The 20,597-nt window shown below is 34.1% G+C and overlaps 1 protein-coding gene across 3 annotated transcripts; it reads right to left on the bottom strand.

The window, feature by feature from the left end:
• Window positions 1-580: 580 nt before the first annotated feature.
• LOC137652200 (RNA-binding protein 45) lies at window positions 581-19,475 on the bottom strand. Of its 3 annotated transcripts, none has more exons than XM_068385423.1 (11): window positions 19,202-19,475; window positions 12,702-12,816; window positions 12,157-12,351; window positions 11,762-11,982; window positions 8,770-8,918; window positions 7,216-7,361; window positions 6,602-6,861; window positions 5,197-5,329; window positions 4,882-5,038; window positions 2,402-2,519; window positions 581-869 (listed from the first exon to the last, which is right to left on the bottom strand). In XM_068385423.1, the coding sequence occupies exons 1-10, from the start codon at window positions 19,440-19,442 to the stop codon at window positions 2,406-2,408; spliced, it is 1,731 nt and encodes a 576-aa protein (XP_068241524.1). In that variant the 5' UTR covers window positions 19,443-19,475; the 3' UTR covers window positions 581-869; window positions 2,402-2,405. The 3 variants fall into 3 exon arrangements, with proteins under 3 accessions (XP_068241524.1, XP_068241525.1, XP_068241523.1); XM_068385424.1 differs by having other exon boundaries at window positions 581-866; XM_068385422.1 differs by having other exon boundaries at window positions 581-2,519.
• Window positions 19,476-20,597: the final 1,122 nt, after the last annotated feature.

The raw sequence follows: 20,597 nt of genomic DNA, 5'->3' as shown, positions 1-20,597 counted from the left end.
TGAATTACTAGCTCAATAGTTGTAGTTTGATATGGAATGTGTGGCAGGAGACGAAGGCATGTCAGACAGGGTCTTCTTTCTACATGTTTCAGTCCAAATTTTGTCATGAACTCCTACAATAACCACAGTAAAATTATGTCTCCAACACTGCCTTAAGTTGGGGAGGAGAAAAATCATTTAAGTACTATACATCAAAGGGAGTAGCATAACCATAACACAAAATAAAAAAAAAAAAACTGTCCAAATAAAAATAGATCAAGAATATTTCAATACAATTCTAAAAAATTACTTTTAATTTCATAGATGACTTTTTTTCAAGACATGCACTTTTAATATTTTGATCCACAGATGCAAAGCTTGTATAGCTGTACTGGGAATTACTTCTACAACTAGGAGCTACACAAGATTACAATAGGGTAATGAACCAGTGTTCATTTACATCCTCTGAGGCTTTCCAACAAATCCTTACTTCTAAGAAAATTCCTCTCATCTACAGTGCATCATACCTACTCTTAGGGACAAATCCTTAACTCAGCTACACTCCCCTGGATGATGAGAATTATAATAACAAAACTATGTCCATAAGTTATGACCTGCAAGTTTTGAGCTACTACAAGTCATTTGTCCAATGTGCACACACAAAAAGCAACAATGGTAAGGCAAATTGGTCCTCTCCTCAAAACCCACTTATTGATCAACATACGCGTGTGTGTTTGATGTCACTGGTAGCATGGCTGTTGGAGGTGGTTGTCTAAAGGTACAGGGGGATGGTTCGTTCTACTGTTGGTTATAAGGGTAGTTAAGGTCGCTGTGTTGGTTGTCCGTTAACTGTCCGTTGTGTGGTAGACGGTCACGATGTCAACACACTGCTGTGGAAATGAGAATTTCAGTAAAGACAAAACTGCTGTGCAATACTAGGACTGGCCAGATTAAGTTAATACTCTCAATAGCAACTACGTATCCTGCCTTATTATAAAGACACGAATTATCTATGCATCATGGTACATTCTCTGGCCACAGAACTTATAAGTAATCAATGTTCACTCACAAAAATATATACCATGCATATAAAAAATACAAAACAAAATAATACAGCATACTGCATTGCCTCCTTTGTAGTGTCATTCATAAAGCTAACTCTATTAAATGAAATGATGAAAGCCTATCTATCTCAAGGATAACATCAGGCACCATACTATGGCATGCAGCATGACAAATAAAAAATTAAATTTCTTACCATGCATAAACAAGACTAACAAACTACACAATTCTAATTAATCTGTAATGGTGTGTGCATATGTTCACGCTATTGGTATCCCCATTCATTTATATTGCATGAAGATTTAGCAGTTCAAGGTTACCTGCATGAAACTGTCTCCCTTTCAATTACATATGTGTTTACAAGGGAGTAATGAAGTACAAAAATAGTGCTTAAATAACAAAGCAAAATCACACAGAGCTGCATGTTCACACTGGAACCCGGTAAAGTTGAATCTTCCTTACCCATATACACCGGATACAATTGTTTCCATTTCATTCATTTCATAGATGGCTAAATAAATATGTTTAATAAGTTCATATGTAGGAATGTCCATCGACATGTTGCCATGTTTCAGAACTATCACAGTTATATCACAGCCAGTATCTTGAATATACACTAAATTTATAAAACTATATAAAAATCCTACAACCTTATTTCAGATGAAGCAGAAACTAAAACCAAATGTGTATTGCAATTTACACTAATTACATCTTGATCCTACAAACTACACACTTACAGGAAACTATCTCATGCTGTTACACGGTAGTTAAATGCACAAGGGAGAAAGACATGCACAATCTAGTTAAAGATGTTCAGTTTAAACAGTAGCAAAATTAAAGAAATTGTACTGGATAAAATAATCAACAGAAATAAACAAAAGTTCATTCATTTCCAAAGTCTGAGGTACAAGAAAATACCATGTCTTTCCAAGACAAGAAAGCTAAGTACCACATGCCTAAACGTGAAACTCAATGTCCGTACCAATGTTTTGACCAATGAGTGGATTCAATCATGACAAATGACTTGAGGATCACTTGATTAGGACCATTCAAGCAACCCCTTTCATGTTGAATAAATTATCCATCGCATATACATAATCCAAGGATAAAGATCAAGAATTATAAACCCACTGAACCATATAATTTCAAAACCATACGGTCTCCTGATAACAGTAATATTTAGTATTCCCTAATTTAAAACAGAACAAACGGCAACAACATCCTTGGACTCTACTCTTAGCCTTATGAAGTTATAATAAAAATGATGACGAGGTCAGAGGATCTAGCTGCTATATTCAACCTAACCCTTACAGCACTTCCACCGAGCCAATCTGCATTTTACAAGCGCCGTCTTTCATACCTCGTTAACTTTGATCGTCAATTCGCAGTCTCTTTCTACCCGAATCTGTCTTGTCATGCTGAGGATCTGCTTCCATAACTTTTAAACGAGACCCCAGCACTTCTTGACCGTGTAACGCCTGGAAGGGAAATTAGTCTGGTTTAGAATACAACTATGACATATCACAGGAACTCTATTCAGATATGGTTATATTTCACAGTTATAAAAACAAACATTGGATATCATTTTACCTACTCCTCAAAACTAATGAATAAAAAAAAATCTAGAATATACATAACACTTTTAAACATAGAACAAAATTGTACAGTAGTAAATCAAATGAATGTCAAAAACTTGAGGAAAACTTATTATGTAAATCTAATGACATACAAAAGCAAAGGTAAATTTCAAAACAGATTATTAAGAATAGTAAAATTTGAATAACTGAAGACAAAAAAAATACAATGATTTTAAAAAACATCTAAATTAACTACAAAAATGTTCCTACAGAAACAAAGAGAAAGGAATGAACTCAACGAGTTTACTGTTAATAAAAGAGGACCTTAACAAAAGTGATTTGCAGACTTCCAAGGGCCCAAGCATGATACTTTTGTTTCACAATGTAAAAATCAATATTAAGGAATACATATCAAGAAGGAAAAGAACAATGCAGCTATGGGGAAGAAAATGTGGCTGCAAATAACCTAGTGCCATCCATACGCTATGCTGAGAACAACGTAAGCAGTAAACCTGCATTCTTGAACAAACACATAAGGAAAGAAAACTTTGGAGCAATAGCAAAAGCAGGAGTCCCGAGGAAAAACTCCCAAACAAGATATGCGTATGAAACGAATGCTGCTCCTCTCCAGACAAGGGCAGTTAACTTTACTAAGAAATCATGGGGAACCTAGTCATTAACCTTATCATCATCAACTGAAGTACTTCATTATTGAAGTAATACATGTCAAATTTAGCAAGATTTATTACATTTCAAAGCAAATGCAACATACATGACTACTGACAGACAACTTTCCTCCATTAAAGTCTATACCTGAGGTTCTACCTTTGTACCAAAAGACTGAAATAACTTTCTACAGTGTATGAGCTCCAACAAGACAAGTTATATATCTCTTCGGATAGCAAGGTTGGTAGCGTCGCGGATTTCTATTACAGAGGTCCCGAGTTCGGTCCCCGCCAGGGACGCGAATACCGTGAGACCTTCTACCGGGGGGTACTCCCGGGTGGCGCCTGGGGGGAGGTTAGAGGGGACTAGTGATACTCCCTGCTGGCTAATGGTCGCCCGAGGAGAACGATGTAAATTGTCTCAGTGGAGACCTAAAACCCGTAACTTCAACTTTTTTAAATACACTACCAAATTGATGGATGATCTTCCTACACATGACAGTCTACCTTTATAGCAAGTTTGACTGGAACTTCTCAAGTTTTAAAGGTGGAATTACTATGACAAGGCAAGCACAATGGAAACAGATGGGGGATGTTCTTTCACACATCTTTATGCCAAGTTTGGCTGTAATTCAATCACAGTTAAGAGAAGTTGCAGTGCAAATGACAGGCAAGACATACTGATAGAAGATCTCCTTTCATGCAACCATAGGCATAATGATCTACCTTCATTCCACGTTACATTGAATTTTTGACGAGTTATGATGACAAGGACAAGTTAGCATCAGAAACAATAAATTGGACGGATGGATTTATGAATTTGGGACAAAAGACCCAGCACTGGGGAATGGGAAGCCTTTCAGTGCCAAAGTGAAAAGGGGAAATCCTGCAATTGCAGCATGAAGGAAAATTTGAGAGGCAAGACAGATGAAAGGAAGGAAGGAAAATTTGAGAGGCAAGACAGATGAAAGGAAGGAAGGAAAATTTGAGAGGCAAGACAGATGAAAGGAAGGAAGAACAAGAGAGAAATTAGAAGACTAAGATATTAGTGCTGCTAGAGGCTGGAAGGAACCTATAAACACCTTTTAATGGTTACAGTCTAACCCTCGAAGTGCACTAATAGCACTTAACCACACCACAGAACAGAAGGAAAAAATATACTTTGTTGGTAGGGGACCAATAAACACACACTAATCAAATTTGACATGCCAAAATAGAATTTTAATAACTAGATTTATTCATTTACTTAAGTGAAGCTTGCTTGCATACACATCAACCACTCAAAACTAAAAAGTTTCCATTTTTCTTGCAATTGGCTTACGCCTCTTATCATAGTATTGAGACAATATTGAGACTAATGGCAATAACTATGATGTGGGTAGGACATAGTCTTTTGTCTTTCAATATTTGAGTCAAAATTAATCCCTATCATCTTTATATCAATACTATGTGGGGAGGGTGAGCATGTATATGAAAATTGAAAACCTTCGATCTTGATAACCTATAAGTTAAATCAAAGAAACATTGTATTCATGAACACTCAATACTGTAATGTATAAAATCATAATCAAGTAAACAGAAAGGTTAAAAGTACATACCGATATAGCTTTATCAGCAGATTCTTTCTCTGCATATTTTGCATAGCCAAATGTTTTGCCATTTAGCATATATATATCTATAAGATTACCAAATCTTCCAAAAACGTCCTTCAGAGCATATATAGGAGGCGGTGATGGATGACAAACTATAAATAACCTAGAATAGAAACCATCAGTTATATATAACATCATTGAATTTCAATATATAAAACTGAATAACCAAAAGTGTATAATGTATCAATAATCTCAAAATTTCTGAAGAATGCTATAAATAAACAAAAATCATCAAACACATTCACACTGTGTATGTATTACCTTTCAGCAACTGCAGAGTCAACAGGTGCCAGTGGTTGAGGAGGAGGTAATTTAACTGAACAATATGAAGGGTCATATGTTTCACCACCAGGAGGACCCTGACTTCCCCCAATATTGTTTCCACCACCTGGACCTGCAATGGAAAAACCCTATCCTTGAGAATTCATACTCTTTCTATTATCATTATAATCATTCAAGAAAATAAATCTCAAAAGTTAACATTCACTTTCTTTATGGGACAACCTACAGCCATAAAATATCTAAAAATTGTCCGTAGAATACACTTTCCTTTATTAATATTACTTGCTTAGCTACAACGCTGGTTGGAAAACTACGATGCTGTAAGTCAAGGGGCTCCAGCAGGGAAAATAGCCCAGTTAAAGTGCCATATGCGAAAGAGGCTCACAAATATTACAATTTATCACCAATATATCATTTTGTACTGTTGTATTGTCATCTTCAGAGAATATGTAATGATGATAGTCATAGAAACTCTATAATGTCATTCTATCACTCTATAATGAGATTATAAGAAAGTTTCAAAATTCATGCAATGAGAGCAAAATTATTAAAATTACTATCATTAAATATAATAATAATCTTAGTGATGATGATAATTTTTATTCTTCCCTCATCTTACCATCATCCTTTATATTTCCTTAAAAATATTTATGAGGTTCATTCACATTATTATTATTATCATTACTTGCTGAGCTACAACCCTAGTTGGAAAAGCAGGATGCTATAAGCCCAGGGGCTCCAACAGGGAAAATAGCCCAGTGAGGAAAGGAAACAATGAAAAATTTCTAAGCAAAGTAACATCATTAAAATAAATATCTCCTATATAAAAAATAAAAACTTAACAAAACAAGAGGGACAGCTATATGATTCAACAATTTACATTTTGGGTACCACCCATATACTTAATTGCAATATTTTCTGGCTTACGACAAAATTTTGGATCAGTAAAACATAACCTGAGAAAAACCCAACCAGTTTTGTTGCCCTTGTGAGATAACAATTGGCTTTAGGGACTGATTGGGAGGAACCATCTAAAATGAGGTTAGAAATATACTGTATGCGAGATGTATGATAAAAATTGTTACAAGACCGCTATTTAGAAATGGTACCATAAAGGGATGTACACTATCTGCAACAACCGAAACTAAAAGTTTTAAGCTTCTAAGCCTTCTACAATTAGGAACATTTAATTTCTTTTTATGCTTCTAAACTTTAATTTCTTTTTATGCTTTTAAACTTTGAAATTTCAGGTCAATGCATACTACTGAAACTGTTTAGGGCCCACTTCCATTGTAATGTTACTGTCTTATGAAAGCATAAAAAAAGTATCAAAACCCCTTTAAATCTCCATTTTATACAATACTTGGCAATACCTTTATCTTACCTTGATTTAAACCTGCTGCTTGTATTAACGAGGTAGCTTGGGCGATAGTTTCTGCTAACTGAGCCAGATTTTGTTGAATATTATTATTTGGCTGAGCACCACCTGTTATATTTGCTGGCGGAGACACACCCATGCCAACCGGAGGGCTCCCACCAATTGTTCCATTTAACGGGGGAAGGGCACCAGACATACCACCCCTTGTTAAACCTGAGTACGGAGGTCCACCAGGAGCACCGCCCATCATTGGTGGTGGTGGACCTCTGAAAATTAATGTTAGAAAATTAAATAAATTGTTACACGATAGAAGTGAAACGTAAATAAAATGCAATGGACACTTACATTTGCGAGATGCTAATTCTGACACATTTTAACACCTGAGCATATTATAATGGTAATGAAGTATCACTTCAGATTTTATTTCTTAATAGGTTTTGTGCTAAGTTCTATATTACTTCCCAAGTTACATGAAAGGGTCAACTGTACCTTATCAGATAATTGAAAATAATAGATGATAGATATCTTATCTAGTAATAATGAAAAAGTTACTGAACAAAATTAACTTTTATATGAATCTTTGAAAGGAAATAGGACAGAAAACTATATTCAATACATACGGAGGCATATCATGGTAATCAAATTTCACAATCAGCCGTTGCCCAGGTGGATATTCAAAGCCGTGCAGTTTTTCTCGAGCGTACGTAGCCGATTGTGGATTATTATACACAACGGTTGCAACTCCTCTGGCCTGATGAGGCGGAACCTTAAAAGTATGCATACAGTTTGAATCCAGTTTACTTCCAATATAATTCAATTTAACCCAAAACCAACTTTGAGATATTTCAAAATATATTCTTTATTGGCACAGATCAAATTTCATTCTCAAGCTACACTAAAATATAAACACCACAGTAACACAATCATGTCCACGTATACATTGAACACAATATTCTCTAAATACAGTACTTGAATGTTTGAATTTCTGTACAGTACTATAAATTAATAGAAATGAATGGGTGTTACAACAGTTTACTATTATTCACAAGAAAATGGTGATCTTTTAATAAATTATAAAGACTAGCCTGGACTATACTGAATAAATATATAAAACATCCACACAGTGATAAATATACAAGATGCTGTCAAAAAGGTCAGTTAAGTCTGGTATATTTCTTCACAACCAAAGCATTAAGTCTTTCTTATCAGTTAAATTTAGTTTCTTCTATGGCATTAAAACATACACTTCCCCAGCATGCAATCAGGTGTCCTGTGCTGTGATATTTGCTACAATGTGCCAACTACAAACTTTAAAACCAATTTACCTGCATCTTTATCCTAACTGTATAATCATTAGCACATTTAAAGATAACTACAGGATACAGTATGCCAATAGAAACTGAATTCTTAGATAATATCTATAAAACTGGAACAGATTAATTACCATTACTCTAAAGGCTCTATGAATGAGGGGAACAGGACAAGGACAGGTAAATTTCTGTGTGTGTACATTGCAATCAAAACTTTCACACCAAATTTACAACCAAAAATCTAAGAAGCCACTTACTCATTGATTCCAGCTGGGGTTTTCCAATATATCAAAATAAATTTCCTAACATTATAATAAAAATTTGTGTGATGTAATATTGAAGGAAAAAAATTCAAGTACATTACCACTAATTTATATCTTTAATATAGGAAAGTATCTAAATCTTCATAGTAGAATGATATTAAGTTCAAATTGAAATCAAAGAATAACCAAATTAAAACTGCTAGAATCTTACAATGCACAACCATTACTATAAAACAGAATGTCACTAATTTAATCCTAATAAGCATAGGTAGCCCAACAATGTAACGTCGTCATAGCACAAGTTTGAATGCTTAGCGGTGACTTTACTTTTAAAAGCTACAACATGCAAGTCACTACCAATTCACAATCCTCATACACACTTCCATGACACCTGTACACATGTCCTTTGTCCCATACAATATTGTTTGTGGTGTTTTAATGTCAAGTCTCATGTACATTATTGTGTTCAACAGCTGATTTAAGCTACTGTACTTTACCATAACCATTAGGACTACCAAACTTAAAGGAAAAATAAAGAAATAATAATAATGCCTTTACAGTACTGTATATTCCTGTCAAGGTGCTGTGGCCAATAGTATACCTGTCCAGCCTTGCGGTCTTTCCTGAGGTCGCAGTAATCAAGACCGGGGATTAGGTCAAACAACTTCCAGAGCTGGTCCTGGTTGAGGAGTGGCGAAGCGATAACAGTCAGCCGCGTCACCCCCTCGGGATTTAGCCCACTTGTGTCCACTGTAGGGGGGTCGGATTGTGTCCGCAATGAGTTTGTCATACGTCAACATGATGGGCCAAACAGGTTAGATGTCTGGGTTCCTTATAGAAATACCCTAGGGTGCACAGTTCTTATTCATAAGATCTTTTTCTTATTTTACTTTAAGAAATCAAACCAAAGCACAAATACAATGAAAAATATTAAAGTGCAACACTGATGCATTATCAGATGACACAAGGCTCTTTCTAAAAGGTTACCCAGTCATTTTGAAAATATCATAAATGCATTAATCAAAACTTCTAAATATACATAACTGGAGAACATTTCACAAGAAAATTTACATTTAAAAATTGTCTCCAGAATACAAGAATAAGGCTGGCACCCTGGAGCACTCTTAAGGAGTAAAAACTAGTTTTTACATAACAAAAGACAACTCTTTAGCTACAACTGCCAATAAGCTAACTGATGGGGACTTTATTACATAGGTAAAAAGGTGCCAAAATAAAAGACAAAAGCGGTAACTTATCAAAAGGTAAAAAAGAAAAGGACACATAAAATTAAGTTTTAAATTGTAAATAGTTTTTAAAAATTCCAATATAGAAGCAAGAAAATCTAAAGCCTTTGTTTCATTACTAACTTGCAGATACAAGTCGGAATGAATATCAACGAACCAATCGATTGTACTACTTTTTCTAAACCTACGAAGTGTTCAATCCTGAGAATGAAAATACAGTCTAACCTTGAATACGAATAAGAAAATAATCTAAAAGGTACACAAGTTTTTAAATAAATCAAAATGTTATTACTAAATAATAATCAGATTAAGAAAAATTAAAGAGGTTTAAGAAATAATGAGCATCTTGCTTCAAAAAGTTGTCAATGTCTTTTATCCTGTCCATTTCTCTTGTCAATTCTATTCCGCAAGTGAAAAATACTGCCACTGCATAAGAAAATACTGATATGTCTAAGAAAAGTATTAATTGCACACACACAATTTACCTACAATAGGTGTCATACAAAATGGAATGATAAAAAAAAAAGCATTGAAAATCAAGACACTAAATACAAAAGGTACAGAATTAGAAGTAACTGCGATACATTACTATTCAAACTAAACAGAAAAAATAAATATAGAAACACGTCTCCAGTCCTCGAAACTATTCCTAAAAATGACTTTAGTCAATATTAGGCTAGGTCCACTCAAAATATAAACTATACAAGCTGACAAAACAATCCTTTTCTTGTTCCGATCAACTTCAAAACCATGACAACTTCCCAACACTTTTAAAAACTCTTGGGAAGGAAATTCTACGACCTCTCAACATGGATGTCAAACTTTTCCTTTCTTCTGCCGCTAATTCAAAGTACAGTATATAAAAAGAAGGCTGGGATACCTTTAGGATGGTACAGACCTGTTCTGTTACATGCAACACTGACTAAACAAGGATGATGATTTGAGGTTGTAAAAGAGCAAAAGCGCACACTTCAATCATTGAAAGGTTTGATAAAGTTACTGTATCATAAGCAATTAAAATAAGAAACCTTAACAACACACTTACATTCTGTTACTAGGCATATTGAATTTCTTTTCAAGGACATTACCTATACACAGCGAGGACATAAACAAAAAATCTTATCATTCATTGGAATAGAAAAACCTCTACCTCAAGAAGCCTGAACTAAATTACTCTACTTCTAACCTATTCAAGGGAATTACACATCTCAATGTTATACAAATTTTGATGGAAGAACCTTACACAGTGAACATCAGATAGGGACACTATATCTTGACCTGTACACCAGTGCAACTCTGTAAACATTCAAAATCAACAGATCTTATTCTGAAAACCAATGAAGCAACTGGCTAAAAACAACTGGCATCAATACTTAGGGAGTGAAGACAAGAACCTACAGAAGCTAAAAGTAAAGAATCTGAAATACAAGATCACAAACAATTTAAAACATACTTGTTCACCAACCTATGAAACGTTGCACAAGGAACAATTCAGAACAAATTCCTGTAACTTCACAGCTTGATCCCAAAGTGTGAAGGCAAACCTGAATTTTCAACTATTAATTAAAAAAATTATGTATCTTGAAAAGGAATAACTAATTCTGAAACAAGACAAATATCTAATCCTGATAATAAGAGGCTACAGTACCTGATAGCCTCTAACCACTTGAATTTCTACTCTCGCATACAGGTGTTGATTTGAAATTGTAATTTTCATATTTAATCTAAACTTCAGGTTTTTTCCATCTATTCACTCAACTCTTAAGATATTACTTTAGGATGTTAAAAAACTAACTGAACACTTCAGGATCGTAAAAGAAACAAACTAGCATTAGATCACTGATTATACCAGCATTAAGCTCTTAACCTATGACCCTTAGAATTGGCAAACCACACACACAAAAAAAGAAGAAACCAATTACAAACTATCACTTAATCTACCAAATCTATCAATAATTATTATAAAACAATATCAACAGACACCTTCAAATGGTAAATAAAAAAATATCAACGAAGTGAATTTCCCAATCAAAAGCTATGTAAAAATATTTCAACTACAAATACAACCACCTAGCCACAATGCTGTATACACAGAAATTATGAAAAGAAGACTATGATCAATAAAAAAGAAAATCAATGCTAAAGAAACAAAAAAGAAAACTATATGAAATAAAGTTGTTCATGAGCATTAACAAGATAAAAATGACACCCAGTTTAGCTACAACTTAAGGTTAATATTAGCAGACTGGAATACTATCATGAGTGTAAGTGGCTATATAATACAGTATACTGCCTCTAGAAAAGTATTAGAAGACAAATAAAGAGCTATGAGTATAGGGGGACACTCACTGTAAGATATCGCATCAAAAGGCGAGTGATGTGGTCCTACAGGTCCGGGAGTGTAGCCGCTGTATCCTCCATCAATACCTCTTATGTCTCTGATCTCACTCCTAATATCACGGCCACCTCCCTCAAACTTTATGCCTTCGGGTTTCTGTGGCTTAGGGTCAGCAAACACTGGCTTGTAGGTTCTGTCACAGCCTTCGAAAGCCTTGGCCGCGTGAGACATTCTGCAATGAAGGCAATGCTATAGAAAAAACTTATGTAGCTTATTTCAATGTTTAGAATATTTTCTATATAGAAAAAGCATCGATATCACTTCATTCTAATATTTACAGTACAATGTATTACTAAATAATAGCACATTGAACACAGTAGCATTAATACTTCAAGAGATACATTACCTGTGGTATTTTACATATCCAAACCCTTTGCTATCTCTTGTACTTCGATCACGGACTATTGAAACGTAATCAATATCTCCAAACTGTGCAAAATGTTCTCTAAGGTCAGATTCACTTTGTGTCTTTGGCACAACAACAAAGAGGCGCAGTAACCTCTCCTCCTCGTTCATATCTCTTCTTGATCCCTGATCTCGACTGGAAGAAAGGAGAAATGGTCAAAAATAGACTTTTTGCTTCTCTTTACGCATAGATAAATTAATACAATCTAATAGTGAGGGTCTTACAATATAACCTCTAATGCTTCGCTTACATATTTGTTGGGAATGAAACATTTTCTGGCCATACTGGACCAAATATATCAGTTTTGTTAAAAGAAAAAAAATATATATATATTTCAAAAGCATAATCAAGTTAAAAGCACAGTGAAGTAGGTATAAATTTTAAGATGCAACCTGAAGAAACATACAGAATATCACATTTAATAATTCAACTCAATCTATGGCTAGACTTATTCTCTAATTCCAAACAAAATAAAAAGACATTACCTGTGTGCAATAAGAACTTTCAATGGTCTGGGATGACCACCAATGCATCTGCCATTCATTTCTTCCATTGCTAGAGCTGCCTCTGAAGTTTTGGAGAACTTTATGTATGTAACACCTGAAACATAAATACACCATTGTTACTTGAAGCAATGAAATATGTACTTCCCTGATGCATTCAAAACTTAGCACAAAGTACTGTATCAATCAATACTTTAGTAGCAACAATTAAAATTTTGAAATTTTGTCATGGTAAGAACAAATTACCATTGACATTTACTCAGAGGTTAAAAAGTAGAAACTACTAAACACAAATGCGCAAACCAATAAAAGAAGACTACAGCATTTCTATGGGTTTTAAATAAGCTTGTATCACCTAATCACAACTGCCTTACTACAAGAACATTTTACACCAAAAGCATCATTGCTTAAAAATTCACCAATTGCAAACTTTAGCTATACAAGTTTCCAAATTAATGTCATTCCTGTATTTTTCCTAAACAAGTACTCTATTGTTCAGTCTAGTGCTTGGGTTACAAGAGCTTTGACTTGCATTTCATGGATACAATTTTATCATCATTTTCGGCTAGTCTCGACTTGCCATTCTGCCTGTATATGTTGTGCATGTTTCTTTTAATCAGTTATGCTTAAATATCATAAAACATGTTTTTATGTCCTGGAGTATGACTTTATCTACTGCATTAGCATTGGCGAATGACTTAAGTGCTTACACTGAGTACAGTATTTAGATGTGTTCAAAGTTAAATTAAAACAAGTTACAATACAGTACATCAAAAGAACACATCTCCATTGTAATACCAAAATGCTTTTCTCTCTTTATAACATACTGAACCATCTTGGAAATATTTTTCTTTAATCATTAGTAACAGCATAAACACACTAGACAAGACTGCAACTAAATAAAATTACTATTTGTCTGATTAAATTCACTACAGCATTTACTACTACGTGAACTGTAAAATACTGTAAGACCATACCTACTGGTTTGAATGATACAGTCGCATAGATACAGAGAAATGCATAAACATCATGACACCTTTAACCCTTTTACCCCCAGGCTCTTTGGAAATTTCCAACCCTTAACCCCCAAGGGGTTATTTTTTCCCCAGCACATTTTGCAGTATATTCTTTTAAAATTGCTCTAACAGCCTTAATTTTTGTCATAGAGAGGTGAGGTTGGTCTCATTCTCTTGGAAAATGCCTGAATATTCTCAAAAAAATTATGAAAAATATGAAAAAAAAAAGGTATAGCATTTTTTAGCAAGGACGTACCGATACGTCCATGGGGGTAAAGGGATGAGTTTTGTGAAACGTACCAGTACGTCCTTTGGGGGTAAAAGGGTTAAATTCTCATAATATTAAGATATCACATTATACATAACTGCTGTGAATTATACAGGAGCCCACATTTAGGTAATGCTCTGAGAAATACATCCTACAAAACAGATTAAATCCTCATGACATATACAGTACCATGAGAGGGCCGCAACTACTTGTGTTAAGTACTCTGAAACTTGAATCATACTGCAGTAAATTTCCTATTACATGTGCAACCAACTTTAACCTACAATTAAGTAAAATTAAGTACTGTACAGTATTTCTTCATTGTCTGATATAGATGAATGTCATGGTAGTGATGATTAAAACTACAGGATAAAATTTATGAAAAAGTCTAAAATCCAATATTCTAAATATAATCTAGTTAAGTTATTTACATATTTAAAGGCATTTATTGCAATAGCTTATATGACAATACAGTTTTTGGGCATCTTCCTGATTAAAGATTTCAATAATGTACTGTAATCCCATATAATAATTAACTAAAAATCCCATGCCAGATTTTACCCAAATCTACAGAAACTTATCTGGTAATATAAAAGATTTAAATTTTTGCTTCCAGACTTTCTGATTGATATACTGTATATATATATATATATATATATATATATATATATATATATATATATATATACACCCACACACACACACACACAATAGTGCTCATAGGATTAGAAACATCTAGACATAAAAAAGGTCTGGTGGCACTCAACGGGTCAACTGTAGTATTTGGTTGTGCAACAAACAAATTTCTGGAAAATTGTTCAACACATTTACTACCAACAATCATATGCCATCAATTATCCCAAAAAGCAAGAATAATAGCAATGTCTGCTTGAATACAAAACTGATTGATGTATTCAGAATCTCATTCTGATAATTTTCTTGAAAAAATAAAAAAATATTTTGCAATGTTTTTACAAAAATATACTCCAACACTAATTAAACTGCTTGACAATATTAGCTATCAATAGTATGGAAAAGAAAAAAAAAATCGAATGGCTATGAAAGAAAAAGGAATCATGAGGTAACAAAAAAAAAAAAAAAAATTGTAAACAAGCTTCAAAATAAAACAGTTCTAATATTTTTATGCAAAGGATTCTTGAAATATTCAGTCACGTCAGCTCCTTATACAAAAATATTCTATCTCTGTAGGAGCATAATTGCAATGCATGTGTAACACCTAACAACAGATGAAACAAGTCATGGCAAGGACAAAAGGATATCTACTGTATATGTATCAATTGCTATTCTTAGGCCATGGCATGGGTGGAGGAGGGAGGGGCCAGGGATGGTGAGATACCACAAGGAGAGCATGGTGTTAACAGATACAAGGCACAAAAAAAAAAACATACATTGATCTGGATAGGAATAAGATATGACTCCCAGGCAGCATACTGCAACTGTGATATGATTGGTATAGCACATTTAAATTGGCAAATGACACTACAATCAAAGGAAATAAAATAGGGACATGGGGCTATAGAGCACAAGACTATACTGTATAAGAAAAAGAAGACAAAGGTAATCATTTATACAACCCCTAGAATATACATCAAAATCAATATAAAATCTATTCATATTAAATACAAAAAATTATCCCAAGGAACACAAAGTGGCTGCATAATAACACCAGCTAAAGTTTACAACTGCACATGAGAGAAGCATCACAAGAAGCTACAGTTTCATCACAATCTGAATACTTCAACATTGATAATACCAAACAGAACTGACCCTTCCCAACATTATCGGGTTACCTCATACTGCAAAGACCCACGATTTCACATGGTTTAAATCAAGTAAAGAAGCTCCAAATTTATATGCACTCAACTCCACAAGTAAGCACATTAATTTTCAACTTGCGTGTTTTCATGATAGTAGAATCTATTGTAATTTGTTTTCAAAATCTTGAACAAGAGCAGACATACAGTTTGTCAATGTTAACCAATTGCCAAAAGAATAAATAAATCACCTACCTTAATCAGGAATGTAAAATCACAGTATCTAATAATGGAATAATAAACTCAAATCCTTACCTCAACCACTTATAACCAAGCCTCTTTTGTTATGTATACAATGACATATTAACCCTTTTACCCCCAGGCTATTTGGAAATTTCCAACCCTTAACCCCCAGGGGTTATTTTTTTTCAAGCACATTTTGCAGTATAATTTTTTTTAAATTGCTCCAACAGGCTTAATTTTTGTCATAGAGAGGTCAGGTTGGTCTCATTCTCTTGGAAAATGCCTGAAGTTTCTCAAAAAATTATCAAAAATATGCAACAAAAATTTAAATAACAGTTTTTTGCAAGGACGTACCGGTACGTCCATGAGGGTAAAGGGATGAGTTTTGTGAAACGTACCAGTACGACCTTTGGGGGTAAAAGGGTTAAATAACCAAACACCCCCTTCCAGTTTGTACATATAAAATGGGACCTACTCATATACTTTCAAGAAAACACAAAAATACAGTATAACTTTGACTTGTTTGACTTGAATAGAATACTAAAACACGTGCTGTAGTTTTCACTTTACCACCTGGTGAAGTCAACACAAAAGTGGCTAACATTACAAATCTCAAGTTTAAAACTGCACTTAACATTTTTGACTGAATAAACAATATGTACAAGCAACGTGTCAATGAAAATTACTTGGATACTGTATAACTTGAACTAACCCTATCAAGGTATGACATCAAATATATGGAGATACAAATACATTATTATTGCATTGCTAAATAAAGTTTACCATACTATTTTAAGAGAATTTTTTCTTGGTTACCTAAATTTTGTTCTATTTCACTCCATAAATTCAGGGCTCTACTCTTATCAACCTAAATATTACCTAATAAGGTTCTATCCATTGGCTTTAAAGTGCATAATGAAAGCTGGAACGAAACACTGAACATATGAACATAAGTAGTGATTTTGCCAAATCCTGATTAAAAAAAGATCCATTTAAGCTATGTAGCCCGATGACCAATGTTGATATTTTTTTTTTTTTTTTACTTTTAGGAAGGGTAAAGAAGTAGGCTTTCAAGCGTTGGGCCATGTTTATCATAGGTAATATACTCTTAAAACATTGATGTTCATCAAAGCAGTGAGAAAGCTTTTACAAAACCAAACCTTTCTCAGTTTAAACACCTACAAGAAATACCGGAGGTAATTTTATGCCATAACAGCAAATCTATAGTTATCGGAGGGAATTATCAATAGTACACAGTGGAAGTGTTGCATAGAAGCATAGCATATAACATAAAAGTAATATTGATGTTTTTCATACGCAAAACTAAAGGAATTTCAACCATAGTATTTGAATTTATTAAATGTGGACTATTCAGCACTTATCAATGGCACTTTCTACAAATTGATTTCATAAAATTATAAACAAAATTTAGTGATAATCCAATACTGGAATACCTTTTTAAACAGGCACAGAAATTCATCCACCTGTAGTCTCACCATTTGTAAGTGGGGTATCAAAGTGCGTGAAACGTATAGCTATTTAAGGGGCAACTTCAAACTACACGACTGACATAACGATAAATCTTTTATGGCACATATGTCAATATAACAGTTATGGTGCTAGGTTAAGCTGTGTAGAAACAACATGGGTTAGCTATTCTGTACATTTACACTAGGATCATGCCATCAAAGACCAATACAGGGTTGTCCTACGTTCCATTCTTTAAAATAACCTGTACTACTTCGCTTACATCAGTTCCAAATTGCAAATATATAGGATATTTGGTAAGAAATATAGTCATAATGAAATTATTATACACACATCATCCTCTAAACTTGCTTTACCGGTAGCCTATGTTGCCTAACCCAACACCTTCCAAACACAAATTAAAGGTAGCTTCGACTTATATGAAATTTTCCTTATGAAAATAAAATCTATTTAATAATAAAAGTACTATAGGCACCAAAATGCATATTTTAATACCTGTATGGGTGACTTCTAACCAATCATCTAGAAAAATCTAGGCAGTTCTAACCGCATACTGGTTGCAAAACTTCATTAGCCGATAAGCATGATCAGCCTCTAGGAGTGTAAGTACAATTTATTGGTATTCATAATACGTAAATTGACCGCACAGTACCAAAGGACATTTAAATGATTCAGCTGAAGCACAGTATATCGCTTACTAGCTTCCTAGTACGCAACCTCTACGATAATTAACCATACTGATAAGACAGTTAACGGCAACACTATTTAACCTTGAATTATGTTCATTGAAAGGATTAAATCTATAAAACCAACGAAAATAATCAAATAAATAAGCTGGACAACACATATGTGCTTATCATTCGGGCTGAATGTTTGTAAACAAAGCAAAATACGAAATTTTTAACGGCGTTCTTTACTTTAAAAATTGTAACTAAAATACCATCTTGCAATTCAAAATTATTCTCTCTTCTTAAAGAGAGTGGCATCAAAACAATCATTCAAGAACTATTAATTACTTTAATTTGATGGAAAGAAAACACCGCTAGTTTATATCGAGTGTTTTCCTAAAATGTAGGAAATCTTACGATCAACAAACTGAACACTCCTCAATACACGAGGTAGAATAATTCAATGATAACAAATACAAATATATATATTTCATCTAATTTTTACAATACACTAGAACACTTAAAAAATTCATGTCTTCTGCGCGGGTAACCAATTGAAGACTTTATATAAAGTATTCCATGTATCGAATACATTACATATAACAGAAATGTTATAAAGAATAATTCAAAGATAACAAAAACAAATAAATATCTTTAATCTAATATTTATAATAAAATAGAACACTTAATAAAAATTCATGTTTTCGGCACAGGTAACCAATTGAAAACTTTATTAACTATTACATGTATCGTATACGATACAAATAATAGAAATGTAATACTTTCGTTATCAAAATGCGTCATGTAATTACATCCTTAATAGATTATTTAATGTTTTTAACACAGGTGAAAAGGTAACCATGTTTACTGCGAGCAGCGAACGCAACTTGCGTTTCACACAAAACTCGTGTAACTTTCTCTTTTTTACGAATAAACATATCATTGCCGCGCCAGTCCACAAATTAACTTTTTAACATCCCCAGTCACAACTCCATAATACATAAAAGCATAATAATAATCTCACCTTTGGGTTCCTCGGATGTTCTGTCCTTGACAACCCAAATTTCCTCGATAGTACCGTATTTGGAAAACGATTCGCGGAAATCATCCTCTGTAATGGATTTACCACACACAATAAACAGCCGCGAGTGAGGGGGGTCATCGTATTTCGACTCTTTGCCATATTTTCCACCGTCAGACCCGTAAAAACTGTCTCTAGGTTCGCGCGAGTCGTAGCGACGCGAATGCTTGTCCGTCGACGCCATCTTTTGTCGAGCAACTCCCGAAACCTCAGGCCAAATGCACCTCGGTCGCCCTCGCCAGCTATAGACGATAGAAAACGAGCCTCGATGCCGCTATAGATGACAGAAGCGCATCGGATTCCCGCGCCAGAAAGCGATCGGATTCGCTTAGATCCTCACTCGGTAGACCAAACCTCACGTCACTTCAGAGGTTCTGAATCGTTATGGAGAATTGCTCAAGTTACTAATTTATACTTTCACCCGCCGCACCCGTCGAACCATTCGCCTCCCTGCCCCCTCCCATATCATTCTACCGTACTTGTATAGGCAATTCAGTATATCATATCTTTGCAATAATAATCAGATGGTGTTTATCGAATTTCTGCAGATTAGTTTAGATTAATACAACAAGCCTTACTTAATTTGAAAGGTTTCGAACCGTTTCAAAGCAACGCTCAAGTTACTGATTATACTTTCACCCATCATACAACCCCCCCCCCCCTTTCCCTGTCACTTTACTTGAATGAGCAATGACTGTATGATACTATGAGGTTTTGTTTATCGAATTCTCGTGAATGGCTATTCGAATAACGCCGTTCATATAAATCCACAAGACACTAAAAGTAATAAAAGTATAAAAATTAATAACTATTTGCGAGATAATCCGTTTCTCTATATCAGGTGAAAGTGAATTTCACATAACCTACCTTTTCCCAGCATTACGTAAGGTCATATTAACCTCAGCTACGTCAGACATACATTAAAAGACAAAGAGAACTTGATGTTTGAGACCAAGAAAGTTATTTCAAAGACGCTGTAAATTATATCCGATTTTAAGCGGTTAAACTATAAATCTTCCTATAAAATCGACTACTGTAGGTTATAAGGATCACTTTAAGAATTACCATTTAGCCCTATTCTACTCAAAGTTAAAGTTTGTTATCATCAATACTGCAATAATACTTGCGTTATTTTCAAGGAGAAACTTTGAAGACGAAGCGAACGTAACTATACTTTTATTTACCGTAGAGTTTCACACCAATAACAGCCTACTACACTCGCATTTTCAATACGGATAATAAGTGTTGAAGAACTATATTCATTTTCATTATTCAATTAACAAGTTAAAAAAAAATAATTTCTCAAGTTCATCATGTGATATATTTAAGTAATTCTACG

This window comes from Palaemon carinicauda, chromosome 13, assembly GCF_036898095.1.
Source record: "Palaemon carinicauda isolate YSFRI2023 chromosome 13, ASM3689809v2, whole genome shotgun sequence".
Taxonomy (NCBI): domain Eukaryota; kingdom Metazoa; phylum Arthropoda; class Malacostraca; order Decapoda; family Palaemonidae; genus Palaemon; species Palaemon carinicauda.
The sequence above is the reverse complement of the archived record's forward strand: the minus strand, read 5'-3'. Positions and strand labels throughout refer to the sequence as shown.